This window comes from Barbus barbus (genome assembly GCF_936440315.1).
Source record: "Barbus barbus genome assembly, chromosome: 18".
NCBI lineage: Eukaryota > Metazoa > Chordata > Actinopteri > Cypriniformes > Cyprinidae > Barbus > Barbus barbus.
Genome location: NC_136746.1, coordinates 12,544,111 through 12,565,372, shown reverse-complemented (window position 1 = coordinate 12,565,372; position 21,262 = coordinate 12,544,111). Strand labels below are relative to the sequence as shown.

Genomic DNA, 21,262 nt, shown 5'->3' with positions numbered 1-21,262 from the left:
TGTTTATACTGAGGCAATCTTAGAAATGCTCGCCAAAAATATTTTGAATTCTGTGAAAATACAACAGCTGACTAATGTCAAATACTCTTATGAGATGGCTAGATGACAACAAGAATGCTTAATGTCACAATATCTGTCAAGAACCTGTCCAGATTTTACCCCCAAAATATGAAATCATTATGATTGATTTGTGATTCATGAGAACATTTGAGCTTCCATTCACCATATTAGATGAGCTCTATGTATGGACATTGGTCATGAATGAACTCTGAAATCTATTAATAATAAAGCGATTGTGCCTCTTCAGAAGACTCTGATTAAAGGGTTAGTTCACCCAAAAATGAAAATTAGCAAGCCAGTGCAAACCACTCCGGCAGATGACGTACAGTAGGAAGCGCATATGCACAGCACACCCGCCTGTGAGATATGCTAGTCTCGTGAGTTTGTTTACAGGAGCAAAGGAAGAAAAGTTTCCTTACTTTAGCAAAAGAAAACCAGTCTCCTCTTGGCTTATATCTAACTCCTCCGACATTTTTCTTCACAAATTCTCATTTTGTACTTCTAATTCGTGACCTCCGTTTTGTTTTGCTGTCTCTCCTCCATGCCTCCACGTTCGTCACTGATTTCCGGCGCATGCGCTATGCCTACGTCCTACAGCATTCATCCAGAAACAGCTTCTGCATATATGCCAGTAAGCGGAAGTGAAAGAAAAGTGTTTATAACATTTTAAATATGGATAATTTTCTTACAAAAACGCATCGATTCGCTACAGGAGGCTTTATTCACCCCCCAAAGCTGTGTGAGGCACGTTTTATTATGGATGGATTAACCCACCTGCCATTCTAATGCTTGGAAGAGCAAGGACAATTTTTAATATAACTCCGATTAGATTCATCTGAAAAAAGAAAGTCATATACACCTAGGATGCCTTGAGGGTGAGTAAAACATGGGCTAATTTTCATTTTTGGGTGAACTAACCCTTAAAGGTTATCATTGCTGGAATCATACAGATTACTTTCACATCATCTTACTGAACTTTTCTGAAGTTTGAAACTTGGACTGGACTTTCAACTTCTCGGGTTTCATTAAAATGATCTTTGTTCGTGCTTTTGAAGATGAACGAAAGGTTTATGGGCTTGGAACGACATGAGTGTGAGTAAATGACAGAATTTTCATTTTTGGCTGAATTAACCCTTTAGAATGAGTGAAAAAAGCTCCAAATTTGGAAGATACAGCACTAACTCTTCAGATTACAAATTTGTTAATGTCTAAAAGCATTCAGCTCAGACAATCTATCTTCGCCAGACAACAACATAATATCCATACACACATGCCAACACAGAGGAAAAGTTTAAGAAATGTTCTGAGTTCTAAACTAGGCATATGCTAATTAGCCCAGAAAATTTCAACTTAAAAAGCAAACAAAAACTGCATTTACAGTAAGTCTATGGGGCAAGGCGATAAGGCATTTTTAAACTCAAATTTTGCAAAGTCAAAAGTATTGCCTGCAATAAAAGATATCAATTTCTTATGAATACGGAACATGGCATTACCCAAGTTTAACCACCCTAGACTGTGCTTTCTAGTGGTTAAATTCACAATTCATGCTGATGCACTTAAAGAAACCTGCCACATGAAAGACAAGTATTAATTCGTAATATGATCTGGACAACCCTCCACAAGCCTCTTCAGTCTGTGTACAATTTCACATAAAAGATTGATCGAACCCTAAATAAAGAGAAGGGAAGCCAGGAAGATGCTCCAGAGTTCAGTACAGCCACGTGTCAACACTGGGGTGACTGGCCGACTGGCTGGGGATCCGTTGCAGGGGGTAAGATGATCGCTTGCAGCCAAAGGGCATGTGTATGTGAGAGTATGCGACTGGCATCACCAATGAGCAGCTCTGTCATGCTTTCCCAATTTTCCTAATGGGCTTGGGCTCATTACAGAGTTATGAGAAACACTACCCTCCGATTAACAGCAAAGGAGAAAGCCCCATACAAGTGGACAGAAGAAATTTAAGACAAACACCCACTTATGTGAGCACACAAACACAAATTTACTGATGCCTCTACAAATATACATTGCATCAAACTTCAGACAGATGCCAAAGCATCCAACATTCAATGTATATGTGACAGTCTTGCATCTGCTTGTCTTCCTTCAAAGATTCTTCTTGTCATTTTTCTTGAGAGGAGAGTACAGAGATGACAGGAAATGATGCTCTTCAAAAAGTAATTTTCTTAATCTGTGTTTTTGTCTTGTTTTCCATTTAAAAAAAAACCTAAACACTCCTAAAACAGGGTGTTAATATCTTTAGCGGTTGTGCATCTCATCAGTTTTATTACAATATTCTTTATACCATCTCATTTAAGATACGGACACATCTCATTTATGGTACTCTCATGAGCACATGTCGAAAACTTAACACAGAAAAAAAGAAACTGTTGAATAGTCATTATTTTTGTTTTATTTGCACACAAAGTATTCTTGTAGCTTCATAACATACAATTGAACCACTGTCACATGGACTATTTTAATGATGCCTTTACTACCTCTCTAGGCCTTGATCTTGACAAAAGCTCGCAATAAATAACTAAATGTACAGTTATCAAATTGAACACAGCACATTCACTGTGCACTGCAATATGAACACAAATAAATGTCATATTTTCCAAAGGAGGGGATGAAGGATCACTCCCATATTTGGCACAAAATGGAGATAGACCATGTCTAAATCTCAATCCAGCTGATCTCCCTTATGACACAGCAATGCTTGGATCCAAGGTTTGCAGGAGACAGCCTGATAATGAGCTTTATCTCCATCCATCATACATTCTTGGAATGCAGATGTGCTGCTGGAATTCTGAAGGGCTGATCAGTGGTTGGTCCAGATTGCTCCTGCCCAAACATACACATGCTCTGCAGGCACTCCTAAATTCTCAGAGGCACACACGTTCACACGCCCCGTGCATCGCTGCCTCATCACTAAAACATGCGAGATGTGAGACAGTCAGATAGATCACAGCAGTGCTTGGAAAAACGTTACCAAACACAGTTCGCAATTTTATCTCCCCTCTCCTTCTCTCTCTGCTTTAGAGGAACCATATCAAGACCACAAATATAGTCCTCTAGTACCCTCAGTTATGCTCTAAAGACAGACTTTACCTAAAAAAGACAAATCTGTTATCATGTTGTTCCAAACCTGAATGACTTCCATTCTTCAGTGGAGCACAAAGGGTGAAGTGAACAACTGAAAGCAGGATGTCTGTGCTGCTCTTTTCCATAGTTTGAAAGTGAATGAATCCGAGGCTGTCAGCCTCAAAAAATTATAAAAACACCATAAAGTATCCATACAGTTTGCGATAAACTCCATGTCTCCTAACGTCAGACAATATGAGGGGAAAAAAACTGTCATTATTCACTGAAAATCTTCCCCTCTGCTTAAACTGTAAAATTTGCTAAATCTCATTAGTGCAGTTTGAAAATCCACATGTTCAAATTTGGACAATCACATTTTGTTATGAGGTGTCAAAACTAATACATATAATAAACAAACCTAATATAACGCATCTTTACATGCCATATCTGTAATATTTTATATGAAAGTGTACAAGATTTAAGAGCTTCAGCAAAGACGAATATTTTCACTGATTAAATCTATGCACTACCGTTAAAAGTTTGGGATCAATAAGGTTTTTTTATATATACAAAAAAGTATATTTTTATTCAGCAAGGATGCATTAAAATTGATCAAAAGTGACAAAAATATCAGTTTCCACAAAAAGAACTGTTGTCAACATTGATATTAACATGAAATTTTGAGCACCAAATCTGAATTTTACAATGCTATCATGTGACACTGAAGATTCAACTTTTCCATCAAAGGAAATAAATGTAATGTTAACATAGAAAACCGTTTTAATTTTAAATCATAAATATATTTCACTGTACTGTATTTTTTTATCATCAGAGACTAAGAGACATAAGACTTATTTAGAAAAATATTACAAAATCTTACTGACCCCAAACTTTTAAAAGTTGCTGTATATTATTTATATGTATATAATTTATATACACATTTAAATACATTTCTTTCTTTTCCTGAAAAATGCTATCAACTTCAGAAGGAATCTGAAGTACCTTCATTTTTTAAAAACATGGATAGTCTGCTGGTCATCATTTACTTTCACTGTATAGAAAAAGAGCTGTATCAAAAGAGTGCTACATCAAAAAAAAACAAAAACAAATTCAGGTTTGTAACGAAATGAAGGTGAGTAAATGCAAAAAGTATTTTTTATTTCAGGTGAACCATCTCTTTAAACCTCTATCTAACTTTAAGTACTTAAGTACTTTAAGTCTAAACCACTTCATCATTTTCTTTGTTTTTGTTCTCTATCTGCCTTTCCTTACCTCAAGGTCTCGTTCTTTCTCTCTGGGCTGGGTCTCTGCACAATTCAGAAAGATGACTAACTCTGCAGTCAGTCAGTCAGTTGGAGGCACGCAGTGAGTCAGCCAGTGACCCCCAGTCTGCTGCTACAACACCACCTGACCCCCAGAGCATCATCCCCTCTCTGAGCACGTCATCCTGTCCTTGTTCTCAAACACACACACACACACACACACTTATACTATAACCAGAAAAACAACCACACACAAAAGCCACTGAGTCGTGACTGAGGGGGCCGCAGTATTTTCTTCATACGTGCTGACGCTAGTCTGAAAGGCACACTGGCAGGAGAGTGGGAAAGGCAGTCGTTAGCGTGTGAGCGCGTGCGTTAGAGACTGTGCAGGTGCGCCTCCTTTAAAGGAGACGACAGATCTGTTTGGGTATGTGGAGGCTTTTCCCCTCACTGCTGAGAGGGAGGTGGGAGGATTTAAGACGGATGACTGTGAAAAGCTGATGTGAAATTAAAAGCATTGGGATGATACAGGAGCGGCTCATGATCCTCCACAGCTCTCAGACTCTATTTGGCACTCGTTTGAATACAAAGCTTGAAGCGAGGCACATTTCATCAAAATTACCCTCAACTCTGCTACTAAACTGTAAAACACAAGTAAATAGCCATTTTAACGCTGAATAATTTACAGAGTAAATCACACCCAACTACCAACATTTTCTAGTAAAGGCAAAATATCCTTCATGAAATTCTTTCTTTGTTATTTTATTACTTTTTTCATCTTTGTATGAGGTTGTTTGGAATTTTTTTTTCTGTTCTCTTTTTGGACCCAACATGACTAGTTCATGGGTGTAACACTGATTGACCTGTTCCCTGTTGTGCTTCATAATTGGTTGGTTCCTAATTGGTGGATGACACAATATCTGATCTACTTTTCTTGGCTGAATCTTATGACTGTTTATTATTATAGTTCCTCTTTAACTTGTTCTTTCTTAAAGTCTGCATGAAATGGAAATTATGACTGACTTTTCATCCCTATTGTGGCTTGTATCCGAGTGAAATAGCTTCATTAGCGAGGAATTAAAAATGTAAACAAGGATTTGATTTTGTCAACCAGGAATTGACTAGAGCGTAGGAATTGTGAACTGAATGGATGATCGTTTGAGTGGCAGATAGCTGGAGGAATTGAAACTCATCTGGCCATTGGACAACTTTATTGCCTAGCACTTGAACCAGCATACATGCCAGAGAAGCGAGGGGGAAAGGATGTTAATGTTTTTTTTATTAAAGATTATACATTTTTGCATAAATCATTTATAGAAAACACTGCAACATTCCACAAAAAATAATAACTGGCAATTTTGATGTCATGGCGACTTTAACCTTCATCAAAAGCGTGTGCTGCAATAGTTTTGATTTGAATTAAATCCCTCCCTTCAAGTGTTTCTGAATTTACCTTTAGAACTGTTTCTTCATGTATTTTTCTTACTGATGAAGTTGCAAGAAACTAAAACACTTTTTCCCTGTAGTCCAATTACAACATTTGTCACGTCATAATAATAATGTAAAATTACCTTTCTTATAATTAGCTAATCTCTACACACCAGCATAGATCATGCCGCCATTCAATAGGGATATTGAATTACTTTTAAAAATTGGTCGATCAAAAGATATTCATAGTTAAAAGTTTAATTGTGATGTGTTATAAGATGGGTTTTTATTTATTCATTTTATTTTATTGTATTTTTTAATATCCTGGAAGATGTTTTAATAGTATTTAATTATAGCCAAGTGACCTCAAAGTCTTAGTTTGGGATTAATTTGGGGTGGGTTTATTAAAAGTTGTGTTCTGAAATATGTCTGAGAATCAATTAGAAAACACTTAATCTGTAAAAACTGGGTGATCATATGTTAATTTACTCATGGTTGTGGCCTCAGCAACATGATTGCAGCTTACATCATGTCCAATCCAGGTCAGAACAGTTAGGAATCCAGAAACACATGTTCTGTCCATGCTGAAAGAAAAAATGCTGTGTAATGAAACAAAATTACAACCAGAATATATGTAATGTTTAATATAGGGTAATAAGGAGAGGCATATTCCATCAAAAATCATTGTGGGTAGGGTTATCAGAGTAATGTCGCAGAAAAAAAAAAAAACAACCATCAAAATGTCCTGACACTTGTCAGGATCATGGCTGTCAGGACACAGATTCCATAAATGGTCTGACTGGAATGAGATATATCTAGACTAACCAACACCAGATAAATCCCACAAGCACCAGGAAGAGTCTGTCTGTTTGTGTTGACCTGCATGAGGATGTATCTGTATCTGTACTTCCACTGCAGTCCGAGCTGATCTGGTGTGCACTCAGATGCACTTTACATATTGGGGAGAGGAGGGGGGCAGGAAGGAGATAATGAGGAGATGGCCGCAGTGGTCATCTGAGAGCAGGAGATTGCTGGGTATGAGAAAAGGAACAGGAAGTGAAGGATATAACGGTCAGCAAGGTCAGAGTTGGGTGTGTGTGTGTGTCTATGTAATCCATGTGCTAGTACTGTATGAGCAAATGAATGAACGAACACATCGCTGGTCATGTGATCATGCAAGAGAGAGCGAGCTTCATTCATGCGCCTGTATCCTTTCCTCAGAACAGAGTGTTCCAGTGGTCCTGCGGGAGAGCAGTGTACCATGTGACTCCTCTGCGCTGCTCTTCAGCTATGGAGCCTGACAGCTAACCTCCACACACACACACACATACACACACAGCGCAGACATCAAAAGCATTTTCATCAACAGGTCTGCTTGCAATCAGTGCTAATTTACCGCAGACCAGCGATCTGGAAAACAAAATTGCATCAAATTAAAGATTCAAAAATAAAACTTCATGCTATTTAGCTCCATGACATTCCAGTATGTTGCATTTTGCATGATTTTGCAGACGTCATCTCTGAACAATCAAACTTTGGCTGATGCATTAAACAGACTGCGGTTTAGACAATGAGATGTGAGGGGGGGGCAAAGTCAGAAACAGGGGGTTTCAGTGTTTTAAGCTGGCCCTTTTCTTTGTGATCCATTCATTAGTGGAGTAAACAGGAAATGATGTCACCCTTTTGGTTATCCTCTCCTCACACACAGCTCTTTTTCCCTAAAAAGTCACAGCTCAGAAGACGAGGAAGGGGGGGCAAAACTTGTACTGCGACACAGGTGCTCTAGAGGGAGGAAGAGAGAGAGAGATGATGAGACGGAGAGAGACAGCAGCAAAATGGAAAAGTAAAATAACAACAGGACACAGACAGAGAGAGAGAGAGAGAGAGAGAGAGTAAAAGCTATAATGGAAACAGAAAGTGGCAGAGACAAAGTGGAAAAAGGAGAGGAAAAGAAGAGGGCGATTGGGGTCAACCTGGTCGGCAGCCAAGGCAAACAGAATAAAGCCAGCTTCCCAGCCCAGGGCTACACCAAACTCTCCCACTACACACACACACACACAATCCCAAACACTAACCTCTCCATCCTCAAGCCCAGCCCAGACTGCACACACTGGAGGGAATTTCAAATCTGACTCAACGTGGATGCTGCACACATGAGTTCACAAGCACAACACTCACCATCCATTAAAACGGTTCCAGCAGTTTTTGACTGATTCCCTTTTGACCAATGACCTTTTCAGTTGTTCATGTTTGCTGACAAAGACAGTGGGGAAAAAAGAAGCTACTTTACAATTTAATGCAAGACAAAAACCTTTTGAATTACTCAGGTGTTGTTATTGTTAACTATATCTAAAAGTTTGAAAAATAATTTTCGTTAATTGTACATTTATTTTCCGCAACTAGCAGAAGATGGAATGCTAAAATTACTAAAGCTGAAATTAATAAATTAAAGCTTAACAGAAACATTCAAAAAATAATAAACTATATAAAAATGTTAAAGGCTGTAATGTTATTATTACAGTGGCATTGCTTTTGTTTGACACTGTATCCACACCAAGTTAAGTCATATTAGCCAGAACAACATCAATACAAAAGTACTGAGTGAGCCTTAAACAATTACATTTGTTGGCTTACAAATGTCTCCAATAAGACCCTCAACAAACAGATCCGTGTTATATGACATTGGTTTGGGGGCAAGTTTTATTCTTTAAAACTTTCTTTATTCACTACAGATGCTTTTCCATGACTTTCAAATATATGACATTTCTTTCTAAGGTGTTTTATGACTATGGAAGCCCTGAATTGAACTGGTGAATTAAAAAAAAAAATTTAATGTGTCCAACAGACATCTAAATAGTGTAAGCTCAAGCATGTCAGACCAACAGCTGCTCATCCAATAGGAGGGCAGGACATCAGGCCCAATGTAGCATAAACATTCAGAGTTAAAGCTATGGTCTACGATTTCAAAGATTGTTCATTATTAATAACCTCGTTTAGATGCTGGTTATGGTTCTACAGTACAATCCTAATAATATGAAGAGAAAAAAGAATGAAAAAAATCCATTCACTCTATTGGGTGTACACCCGCAGAGAAATTGACCAATGTAAGCTGTCCGGCCGGACAGCTTACATTGGTTAACTGCTCTCATCCAATCCCCTGCTCCACTCGCGTCTCCACCCACCGCACCCCACCCCGCCCCCTCCTGCGACATGAAATTTTGCGCGAAAGTAGGCAGCATCAACTCAGCAATGGAGAAAAACCAACAAACAGACAGCAGCAAGCGGCCCCTGCTCGCCCCAACAGTCAAGGTTAGAAGAAAGAGAAAGTCAATTGAGGAAAGAGCAGAGATTAAAAAAAAATGTGAAGAACGCCGGACTCAAAGCCGAATCAATATAGGGTCCACCATTGCCCGTTGGAGGAAGCTTCAGAGAAACCTTGGACTTAAAACCGACGCTGACATGGCTGACTTTTTGTTGAGCGGGTAAGCATTTATTTATACTTTTATGGTGTGGTGTATTACATAAATAGCTTTTTATCAGTCTGACAACATGATCATGCTACCGGTCGGCATTGGAATGTTAGCCGACATCGCACATGGTACATCTCTGTTCCATGTTTACTCCTGCTTGACTGAGTGACGTTGTTCAGGTCATTTCCCGGTGGGAGGGATCAGGTAGCACAGAGGGGAGGGGTGTGCGTGTGGAGGGGCAGGATGAGTTTTTTTAAAATTCTGGCTTTCTCGACTGATTTTCAACATCGTAGACTACAGCTTTAAGGCCATGCAAACTGAAATAGTCCTTGTACTAGTTCTGCTTGACTGCTGTACCAGATGTCACACCCAATGAACTTCACATTTACTTGCACAGTTATATTTGAGTGGGATTTTGCCACAGAACTCACCTGTTTGTCTAAGTATACATGACATATTCAATGAGTAATCAAATATTTGAAGGCTTAAACACGCGTTTGGCGTCACATATTTATTTCAGCATAAGTACATCTCCCAGGCCAATTGTAGCTCAATTAAAGCATATCCATGATGGACAAAACTAAGCTCCAATCGCTCCAATCTGACAGTCCGACTTCATAAAAACCAGGCAGGGTCAACTTCAGGCAGACTAAAACATTTAAATGACATTGTAAGGTGACAAATTATTGCTATAGTCTGAATAAAATAAAACTTTTAAAATATATATTACAAATTACTGTCTGCCCTTGCATTGCTAGTCACTGCAAAACGTTGCTGTCCATTTGCATAAAGTCAAACTTTACTGAACAATCGTATCGCCAAAAGCCACTATTGCTTGTATCACCAAATCACAAACTTTCATTGAAAACGAGTGATTTTGGCTGCTGCACATCTCTGTCAGCATGGATACTTATGGATACATATATTGGGAAGCCACAAGGCACTCACTCGTATGTCTTTACAAGCAACAACAAGACAGAAAGGAAAAGCGAAACTGAAAGAAAGCAGGACAACCTGGTTGAAGTATCCTAGATCCCATAAGAACACCTAGAGCAGCTTCTCACATGGATGTCACGTTAACTTTAACTTGAGTTGAGTGAGTGTGTCTATTTGTATACAACAGCCCTTGCAGTCCACAAAAAGGCTAAAACACAACACGCTTTCCAGACGTACTGATCAAATAAATAAAACATCACCATAATCTACTCAAACCGAGCATTATGCATCAGTATGAGTGCAAGCATGTGCAGAAAACCCCATCAAACGTAGCAGTCCGACACGTCAGAGCAGTGCAGTGAGAAATGACGGATACCAATCTGAATGCAGCTGCTCCTCCAGCAGACACACACAAACACACACGCACGAAATGCCACACCAGCACCAAACACGGCTCATGAACACGCGAGTAAAGAGGCACACCCACATGCCGGCTTCCACAGACACAGACTGAAGCCACGCCATGGCCCGCCCATGACGGAGAGAGCCATCTCTGGAGACACCCGACCCGGAGAGCTGACCGACACGCAGGCAGAGACAAGCTACTCACCTCTCTTCTGGACCCAGCCTTCCTTAACGATGGTGACATCGCTCATGTTGCCTCAGTCACACTGTACTCGCTGCTCCTACACACCAGCTCCTGAAGGAGTGAGGAGGGGGGGAGGAGGAGGAGAGGAGAGGAGAGGGGAGGGGGGTCAGCTCTCCCAGCCTCAGCGGCTCTCTCCCTCCCTCACTGCTGCGCTCTGTCTCTCTCTTTCCGTCGTTCTCGCTGGCTGCCTCTCTTTCTCTCGCTTCGCTCTCAAAGGCGTTGTGTAGCGGTTTTCCCCTCCTTCCGTTGCTTTTCTTTCTCGCGCTTTCTCCGTGATGCTGTCTCCCTCTCTCTCTAGATCTTCCCACTCCTCGACAGTGACTCAGCCTGAAAGAAACATAAAAAAGGAGCTTGTGGATTTTTCACTCTTCTCTTCCTCTTTACTCCCCCCTTCGTTCTTACACAATCTGACAGACAGTCATTGTAAAAGCAGACGTACAAGCCCCTGTCGCCTCTCTGATTTCCCTGCCTGTCTGTTTTTCTCTCTCATTCTCACTCTCAACATGCACAACTGTTTAACACTTACCAGCAACACAGACACTTGCAACAAAGTCTGATGAGGACGACTGTGAAAATAAATAAGCAAACGTGAAGTCCCATGGTAAACGCAATGGTGTCTGAAGGTGAGCATTAGGCACTATGAAAATTCATGGTTTCATTCATTAAATCAGAAAGCTTATCAAAATATATTGTGTATGTACTGTCAGTCAATTAAAATATATTTAATCATAATTAATCTGTTTCTTTGTAGTTAACGCACTTTCAAAGTGAAGAAAACAATGTGTAATTATAGTGGTATTATTGTGTGTACTGGATTATTTATGTGCATTCATATCAGAATATGTAATATATATATATATATATATATATATAGACACTAGAAAGAGGGAGACTTCTGCAAAAGTGCTTTTTATCAACACTCTCGGACAAAGAAATAGATGAGCATATTGCATGCTAACACATATTTAATGCTAACAGAACTAACAAAATAACTTTACATATGGAACTTCTAGAATTATGCAATTAAACAAATGAGATTTGAGGTGGATGGCAAGATTTTCAGTAAATAATGGCTTAAATTCTGGTGTTCACAATTACAAATTTGGTTCCTCACACAAATCTATTCTGACTTCAGATGACCTAATATTGTGAAATATTACAGTATAACTACTTTCTATTGCTTATTGCCCTTTTTAGAGCTTGACATATTAAAATCACTTTTCATAGAATAATTTTTAAAAAATCAATACAAGGTGACAAACAATGACAACTCTTTCATTCTTGAGTGGACTATCATTTTAAGAAGTTGTTAATGAGTAATAACTGACATCTTAAAATATCAGATTGAAAAAAAACGTGAAAGCTGAATCATTTTTAGAATGAGGAAAAGGACTTAATTTACAACACTGATAAATGTGGCAGAATGCCAACACTTACTATCATCCAAGAGAAAGACTAAGCGATGGAATAAATAACTACAATTATCATGTGAATACTACAAATGAGTCCTAAAAAGTCTTAAAGCAGTCTCAAAAATGCCAGGTAGCACAGCAAGCACGTAAATCCGAAGCATTACATCAAAGCAGTTTCATCTATGCTGCACAATGACAGTTTTAGAAAAACGCAGAGCAAAATATCTCCCTCAGACAGAGAAGTCAAGCAATAAAATAAATATACTGTGAGATGTTTGAGGAGATATTTTCCAGCATTTCCTTACCTTTAAAATGCTAAAGTACATTTAAAAGGATGGTAATCAAAATGTTTTGTTTTTGCAGAAGCAGTCGTACGTGTCAAATCCAAGCATTCAAATGTGTGCGAGCAGAGAAAAGGGAAGTTAGCATGTTAGGATCACTAACAGGGTAAACCTCCAACGGCAAAAAGAGTAAACCACGAGTCTTTACCTGAACTCAATCAGAATGTGCCAACATTTGACAACCATACTCAACCATAAAGTAAGAAATCACTCAACACATTTGTTATCAGTGAAGAGTGAATCGTGATAAACAGAAATCTGAATGCACAATTGTGATGTAGTGTTGTGTCCTCTAACAGAAAGACAAATGACTGAATGGCTCCCATTTTCCCTTTGGAGATAATTAACAAATGATGTTTGTTTCAGAGTTTTGGACATTGTGACAGAAGACATCACAGCTACTGAATAGACTGCAGCCCCTAAAGACACAAATCCCTCAGTGTCATAGGGCCAATAAAGAAAATGACCTGCAGGGGTCCCTCACAACACCTATACTTTTTTTTACAGCAAATCACATGTGGGTCAGACAAGGAATATTTAGCATCCTTCAGTCATTCGGTAAAGGCAAATGAAGGGCCTCTTGAGGCCAAAGTATTCACAGTACCAACCGATAATTCCTAGGCGTGCATTTAGCTGCAACCTTAATCTGTTGTTAATATGGTAAGGAGAGTACATGGGTGATTCAAGGTCCAAAGAGACATCAGTGAAGCCCTTAATCATTTAACGCAAGCAGGAAACCCTGAACGTGACTCACAACCCTGGAAGACCCTCCTCTTCACTTTATCCATCGAAAAATAGATTTTTAAAAGTCCCATGGTATGAAAATGTCACTTTATGAGGTTTTTTAACATTAATATGAGTTCCCCTAGCCTGCCTATGGTCTCCCAGTGGCTAGAAATGGCGATAGGTGTAAACCGAGCCCTGGGTATCCTGCTTCGCCTTAGCTCAGATGGCCCAATCTGGAACCTTCCCTTTATGTCGTCATACGGGGAAAGGTTACATCCCCTTTCTCTGCTTTGCCTCATGAGAAAATGAGCTACGACCGTGCGAGGAAAGAGAGAGACATCATGGCTTGCAGACGAGCAAGCATTGTTTTTTGGCACTTCAGATCTGTTCTACTCTATGAACTGTCACATACTGTTATACAGCTGAATGCCCAATAAAGCTGTTCACATTTACATATTTTCTGTTGTCATACATAAAACAAGTATAAATAGTAAACACGACCCATTAATAATGCATCTTAACCCTGAATCACTCTCACTATACTCCTTAAATCCTGATTTATAATCGCAACATCGTCTGATAAAATCAATATATATCTAACTTACACTAAAAGCGACTATATGCAGTGGTTTTGGCTATATTACTGTTTTGCGTCTGAGTAATAAACTGCGCATATTAACAGACAAATTATGTTCATATTTAAAAGTCCAAACAGTCAGTAAGCGACAAGTGCTTGTAAACGCTGTTTTGTAAATGATTTATTGATGAGTCCGCTGCTTTAAGGCAAACTGAAAGCGCTGCTTCTCTGCCGCTCGCTGCTCAGAACAGACGCCGAGAGAGGCGACACTGCGCCGGGAGAGAGGCTCGCGCATCTTCCAACTGAATGATAGTTTTTTGTTTTTGTTTTTTTTTAAAGTCGCTAGGTTTGTTAGTATGTACCCGTTATGGGAAAAAAGCCGCCAAAAGGGTCTGAAAGTTACTAAATATTGTTCTAAAGTCGCGCTCGTGTGTGTGAGACGCAGGAGCTGATGGCAGCGGGCGCTGGATATTGTTGCGGTCCGCCCAGGTAAAGTCTATGTGTGGGAAACACTGACCGTATCCAGACACAATATTTTAAACTAACCATTCGGAGACGTCCTGCTGTAGCCACTGAATTGCAACTTCTCCATCCGGATCAGATTCTGGGTCAAACTGAAAAGCTTGAACAACTGCGTGTCTACGAGCCATTGCGACACATCCACTGTCAACATTAGCGCATGGTACCGTGGCCACAAGCTGCAGGCCACACACCCTCCACCTTGCCCCGCCTCTCTCCTCCTCATTAGCATTTAAAGCTACAGACACAGAAATGGCTCGTCCTAAGGAAAGCTCATTGTGAGACTGGCTCGTAGTGGCTGAAATTCTGCACCAAGGCTGAATTTCGGGAAGGAGACTTCAGATACAGTACTAGGGACCACTTAGGCCTATATAAAAGCATCCAAAAAACAGCATGTCATGGGACCTTTAACGTTAATGAATAAATCTTTCAAGAGAGACCTACCTTAAATTCTGAGGTTAAGCAATGACATGCTACTGTAGAAACCACAAGTCAGTGTCTTTACAACAACACATTGTTTAAGAAAAGCACTTAGCTCATGGCATCCAGCATTTGGAGTCACTCAAGAGTGAGTACCAAACTATAAAGAATCAGCAACAGACTTCAGAAAATACTGTGCTTTAATCTCACTTTAACACCTTACCAATAAACCTATTTGTAAATATTTGTACACAAGCGCTGTTTTGAAGCTGTAAATAAAGTGAATTAAAAGACTAAACTTCTCAGACAGGTTTTTAACATGCTGACTGCTAAAGTACAGTCTGTTGCCCGCATCTCATAATTACTTGACAATTGTTTCTTATTTTAAATACACCACCACTAAAAGTTATCAAACTACACTCAAACTATTTACATGTAATCTGGATATTTATAATGATATTATATGTACTATATGTAACATATAATATAATATTTCATGAGATGAGATCATTGCCTCATTTTCTTTTTTTTTGCCTCATTTCCTGTATTTTGGCTTCATATCAAACTAGAAAATTAAAGGGAAAATACTTAAAGACAGACCAAGGCTGCTGAAAAAGTTGGCCTCCACTGTTGCTGTCTTTTGGATTTTTTACGGTTCCCAGAGTATCTTTAAACTTTAAGAAATTAACAGTATTTTTGGTGTTAAGGAATAGAAAGTTTCTGTTTGATTGGACCAAAGGAAATGTATATTGTTTGGCCTCTATGGGGTGATAAATATTTCATGCAAACAAATCAAATATATGTAACACTGAGGTCTGATTTAGAATGTAATGATACACATTTACTTCCACAGTGAAAAACTGGAAAATCTAAAAAAATTTAAAATAGGAACCCACATGTCTGAGTTGGACCAAGCTGCCTCAGTAGCCATAAAATGGTCAGTTGCAATAAAGCAAAAGACACAAGACACAAGACACTAAACAAGAGGAACATTGTGTTTCAGCCCCATTAAATGGTCATTTTCATTAGGGCTGTTGGGCTATTCCACTTTACCAACCAAGCCATCTTCTATATTCTGGAAGCAGCACAGACTCTCTGTTCCTTTCACTCCCTTTGAGTGACAGGAGACACAATTCCACTGCGTCACTGTCGCAGTCAAGCATCTGTAAGCCTATCGCCGCAGCACTATCTGGGGATGTCCTGAAGCTGCCACACCAAATACAATTTTTCCATACAAATGAGGGGAGCACCCTTGAGATAATCATTTAATTCCTGAGCAGGCCTGGGAAGGAGGGGCTCTCCTGGTGAGCCCAGACAAACACAGACACGCAGCATCAATCATTCTCAGCGTGCCACAGAGAAACATCTAAACATCCGCCACAAGCCTTCAATGCAGAATGTACATTTGTTTATATTGAACTATTCTCAGATGTATTGGCGCAATACCCACTAGTTTAATGAACAAACTGGGAAAGACAAATAAGCCCACATGTTCATGGTAGTATCATTCGGAATTGTTAGAAAAAGAACCATGTGAAAAAAAAAAATAATAAAATCAGAGCACCCAGTTTAAAAATGGGGTCAGCAAGATTTTTATTTTTTTTTCATTCACAAAGGATGCATTATATTGATTATTAGTTACATTAAATGCATTTATAATTTTACAAAATATTTATATTTTAGTCGATTGCAGTTGCAAATAAATTTTAAATTTCTATTGATCAAAGAATCATGAAAGAAATGTATTGATAATAATAAGAAATGTTTCTTGAGCACCAAATTTTGCATAACAATGATTTCTGAAATATCATGTAACAGTGAAGAAATAATAATGCTGAAAATTCAGCTTTGGCATCACATTATATACTAATATATACACACAATATACTAAAATGGAAAATAAAATAGTAATATTTCACAATACTACTGTTTTTACTGTATTTTTTATTTTTTAAAAATGCAGCCTTGGGAGACTTTCTAAAACAAGAAAAATCTCTTACGAACCTCAAACTGCGACTCATGATATTATGAAAAGGTGCGAGAACTCCAGGCACTGCATCTTTAAATTATTCCTGTGATAAGATATATATCTACTGCAGATACAAACTGACACCATCCAAAGTTTCTAACGTCCCCTCAAAGAGTTTAACTGATGGATATTTTCTCTTCAAGTAATCAGAGAAGAATCGCTGAGGGTGAAATCCAGCCCTTTCCCAGCAACACTTTCAATTTCACTAATCGCTGCTAATGTTACCCTGAAGCAAAGGAAATCCGTGAGCTTCCATCACAAGTCCCCTACAACAAGACTCATTCAGAATAAGCTGTTTACAAAGCCCTTCCAATATTGTTTTTCATGAATCTTCTTTTGGCTGCAAAGAGCACTTTAACATGCAAAGACTGTGATGCACCACAAGATTAATTAAGCACATGCTCACATGCAAAGCAATGTACTACACTGTTATATCCAAAACAAGACATTAATATCCTAATCTGAAAATGCATTTCAAGTTAGTAACTTCAAACAATATGGAACATGCCACCAACCCATTCAAGGATTCAAAAGACAAACCACATTTGTTTTAAGTAACTGACAGCTTCAGCATCTCCATGAGGTTTTGTTTGTATGTAATATGAAAGAGTTGTATGTTGCAGAGAGAGCCGTGAATAATGAAAGATGTCTCTGCAGTCACCAATGCTGCAGCCACAAACACTGTAACTGAAACTGAGAAGACGGTGTGGTAAAATCTAAAACCTAAGAAGAGGAAATGAGAATTTGTGAATGAATACTGGCGGATGTGGATGTCTGAGGACTCTGAGGACCTTTGCTAATCTGCTGCAGTCATTATTCAGGAGTGCTCTTACTCTTTCTCTCCACAGAGCTGGAGAGCACTTAATGTGAGGTCAATTTAATAATGTCTTTTGCTCTTGTTTTATATAATCAACTGAAAGACTTTCTTGAAAATAATTATTCCAAGCCTCACAGAATGTTCAAAAAATTCAGTCAAGCACGTCTATAGATGAAAATGCTGTGTGACACAAGAAACGCTTTTGGGTTTTTATTCAAAGCAAAGTCTGGACTAATGTACATGGTCAGGTGATTTAAAGTGATTTAAAAGTTATACTTATGTTGATGAAATATCAATTTGTTTCTTTTTGAAAAAATGCCAAGATGTGTTTAAAACTTTAGTCAGAATTTGAACTTGTCAAACGTTACAGGTTGTTAATTGCAATACACACACACAAAAGAATATATACAACTCGACACTTCTAAATCAAGAGAAATGTGTCATATAAAGTGAAAAATAAAAGCAACCAGTAGATGTGTGATACGCACCAGTGTTTAAACGGCACATTTGTTTACTTTTAACTCAATTAAAAGAGGTCTAATCTAAAACAGCTCTTTTCAGGGTGTCTGAAGAATCCAGAATTGCTGTCAAGCTTTGTTTGCAACCAGTAATTTTTTCTCAACATGCACCTAAAGAGATTTCATCTGTTGCACCATTTCCTGAAAGTTTCAGATCTAAATTACATAGATGATGCATCAATGTACAGCCAAATAATAAGATCAATGAGACCAACTGACACTATTGACGTGACAAAAAGCTATAACCACATACTGTAGCTATAACTGAGGCAAACTGTTTAGGCACAAAGCCACCAATAAAAAACAGGTTATCTAAGTGAGAAAATAAGCAATATGGTGCAGTTCAAGGCTTGAAAAACCTGGAATAATCGGTTAGTTAGGCTCACTAAAGATCAAGTAGGTTGAAGTTATACACACACAGATTCATATGATTTTCTCAGCTATTTAACATGCTCCCTGAATGCAAATATTATATCATATTACTTATATTTCTTCACAACAACTAGCTACTATTCAACAGCAAGCAAGGCATTTTCATCATTACATTGATATACACACATAAAGAGCATTATATTCATGGGTCAATGACATGATGTTCATGTGTTTGATCCAGATCTAAGCTACAGTATTTAAAAATACATGCAAAATGCTATTGATACAAAAAAATGGCTTAAAAACATCTCTTCTATGATTTTAATTTCTGCATTTTGATATTTCTATGAGGTTTAAACTCATGTCAAGGCGGTGTAACTGGGGAATCTGGGGGGGGGGGGGGTATTAAAAGTCTCAAATGTTTTTGAAAAATGTCAAACTTGAACATGTTGGCTTTATCATGTATTATTATTTATTTTCTGTTAACTGTTTTTTTTTTTTTTTACTAAAACATTATTAACATTTTACAAACTTGTGGCATTACTGAGCGTCAAGGTCATATAACCAATACCACAAATGTTTCCCTTTTTATGAGAAGGCATGTTTTGTTCAAAACGGAGTATCCCCAAGATTACTGGTATTCACAAATTCAAAAAGTATGATACCAGCAGTAAAATATAAAATATAGTAAAAATATTCTTTCCCTTGAAATTGTTTTAGAAAATATGTTAGAAAGTAATGAACGCTCACTCACATGTATTTAAGGTGCAATGAAAGTATCTTAGTAAACCATTTGACAATTTAATCATTAAAACAAACTTGTAGAATTTTGTTTTTAAATCAACACGAATGCAAAGCTTAAATTTCCAAGAAAATGGCTGAATGTTCTTTAAATAGCATTCTTAATGTCATGATGAAACAGTAGTAGCAACAGATATGTGCTGTAGGGAGAGAAATGTCGGATTTTTAGATGTGGGTGCTGAACATATGTGAACATCACCCTGCAGGAGCGGGGTTTAACTGGACTAAAAGACTGGAGATGTCCTGCAGACCTCACCAGAGAAAGTCTGACATTTCAAAGGAAAATCCAGTTACCACGTTCTGATAAAACATTACAAATTTTAAAAATTAAAAATTAAAAATGAAACGGATGGATGGATGAATTATTCACAATAATATCAATAACATGCATTGATAAAACACATAGGGTAAACTTTAAAAAGATCTCTCCTTATTTGTCATTGACCGTCATGTTAAGCAGCCTCACAGTCCCACATGCAGATGGTCCTTCTTAGATATGCAAGAGTCTGAGGGAAGGTGTCAATGCGATGCAAAGAAGAGGCCGTGACACCTACAAACATCAACATTAAAGCCAATGCGGGAAATTGGCTTTCCACTTCGTGGAAGTTCGTGTAACACCGGCGCCCTGCTGTCTTACTGTCATTGTCTTGATCTGTCAGGTGCGACTCTGTTACCTTAAATACAATGAATAAGCTGGCTCAAGAGAATGACAGTACGTCTTCCTGCGCCAATCGTGACTTACAGATATTTAAACAGAGACTTTGTTTTGTCAAAGGTTTTTGCATGACTAAAATGAATTTGCAAATGGAAGGTGGAACGGTCTCGGGGGCTAAAAGTGGGAATTGTGCAAAAAACACGTTAGGCCATAAGCAGAGCTCATTCCTCTGCTTCACAGCCTCCAGGCCACAGCATCAACTGTTTATATGCGCTGAATGATCGCAGGCAGAAATGAACCGAAGCTGCGTCACAGCCAGCCAAGGGCTCCGTCAAATGGGACATTTAACATTGCTATTACAGTCGTGTAGCGGTATTTATTTATTTATTTTTACCTGGCGCTGGCGTCGGTTGGGAGACCAATGGGCTTCCCTCGCCTCCCTGAGTTTGTGCGCGTCCTCCTTACAGGCTCGAATGGAGCATAGATGGACGGGATAATCGGAGAAGCACGCCTACAGAGAGAGCACAGACTCAAGTGGCCACTACTAGAGTGTTGTCTATAAAGGAGGGGTTGTGTGATGGAAAGACGTCACAGGCAGGTTACCCTCTCTCACCCCGCGTCTCCTGCTCCAGTCCGCGCCGGGCTCGGTTGCTCCGTCTCCCGCCTGCCTCACTGCTCCATAGACGCTCCTGCGTGTGCGGAGCAGTGAGGTGCGAGCAAATCTCGCGAGAGTCGCTGTGTTTCAAGAGATGCGCCTCTTCTGTGGCGCTCTGCGAGGAGGGGAATTCTCTTGAAATTAACAGGATTCCCACGGTCAGGGGAAACCTAGAAACAACAGGAATTTGTCTGGAAAAAGTCGTGGAAATTAAAATAATCAATCAGGAAATGAAACAATGGACTTTTTTTGTGAAGGCCTATACATTTCTAGTAATGCTCTAATTTGTAAAATATGTAATGCGGTAGATACTGAGCTTTAGTAAAGGTAACGTAGAGATAATTCAGATTATCCTGGTTTCCTGGCTGCATAAATTGCAAGTTATGAAATATACATCGTTATTTATTTATATATATAACATAGTATATATAGTACACCCCCTCTAAAACTTAACAAATTCAGCAATTACTCTTTACTTAGATGACATGTTAGGATTCTTTAGAGATATAATATTGCAACAAGCCTGCTTGATCA

The 21,262-nt window shown here is 38.7% G+C and overlaps 1 protein-coding gene across 5 annotated transcripts in view; it reads right to left on the bottom strand.

The window, feature by feature from the left end:
- akt3a (v-akt murine thymoma viral oncogene homolog 3a) overlaps positions 1-20,785 on the bottom strand; it is a 91,554-nt gene extending 70,769 nt beyond the window's left edge. The window contains exons 1-3 of one of the 5 annotated variants that reach the window (XM_079439632.1): positions 20,687-20,780; positions 20,468-20,584; positions 10,848-11,213 (exon numbers count right to left, since the gene is read on the bottom strand). In XM_079439632.1, coding sequence (XP_079295758.1) covers positions 10,848-10,893 — 46 coding nt within the window. In that variant the 5' untranslated portion in view covers positions 10,894-11,213; positions 20,468-20,584; positions 20,687-20,780. Of the gene's footprint in view, positions 1-10,847; positions 11,214-20,467 lie in introns of all 5 variants that reach the window. The other 4 variants (XM_079439633.1, XM_079439635.1, XM_079439631.1 and 1 more) reach the window with 4 other exon arrangements.
- Positions 20,786-21,262: the final 477 nt, after the last annotated feature.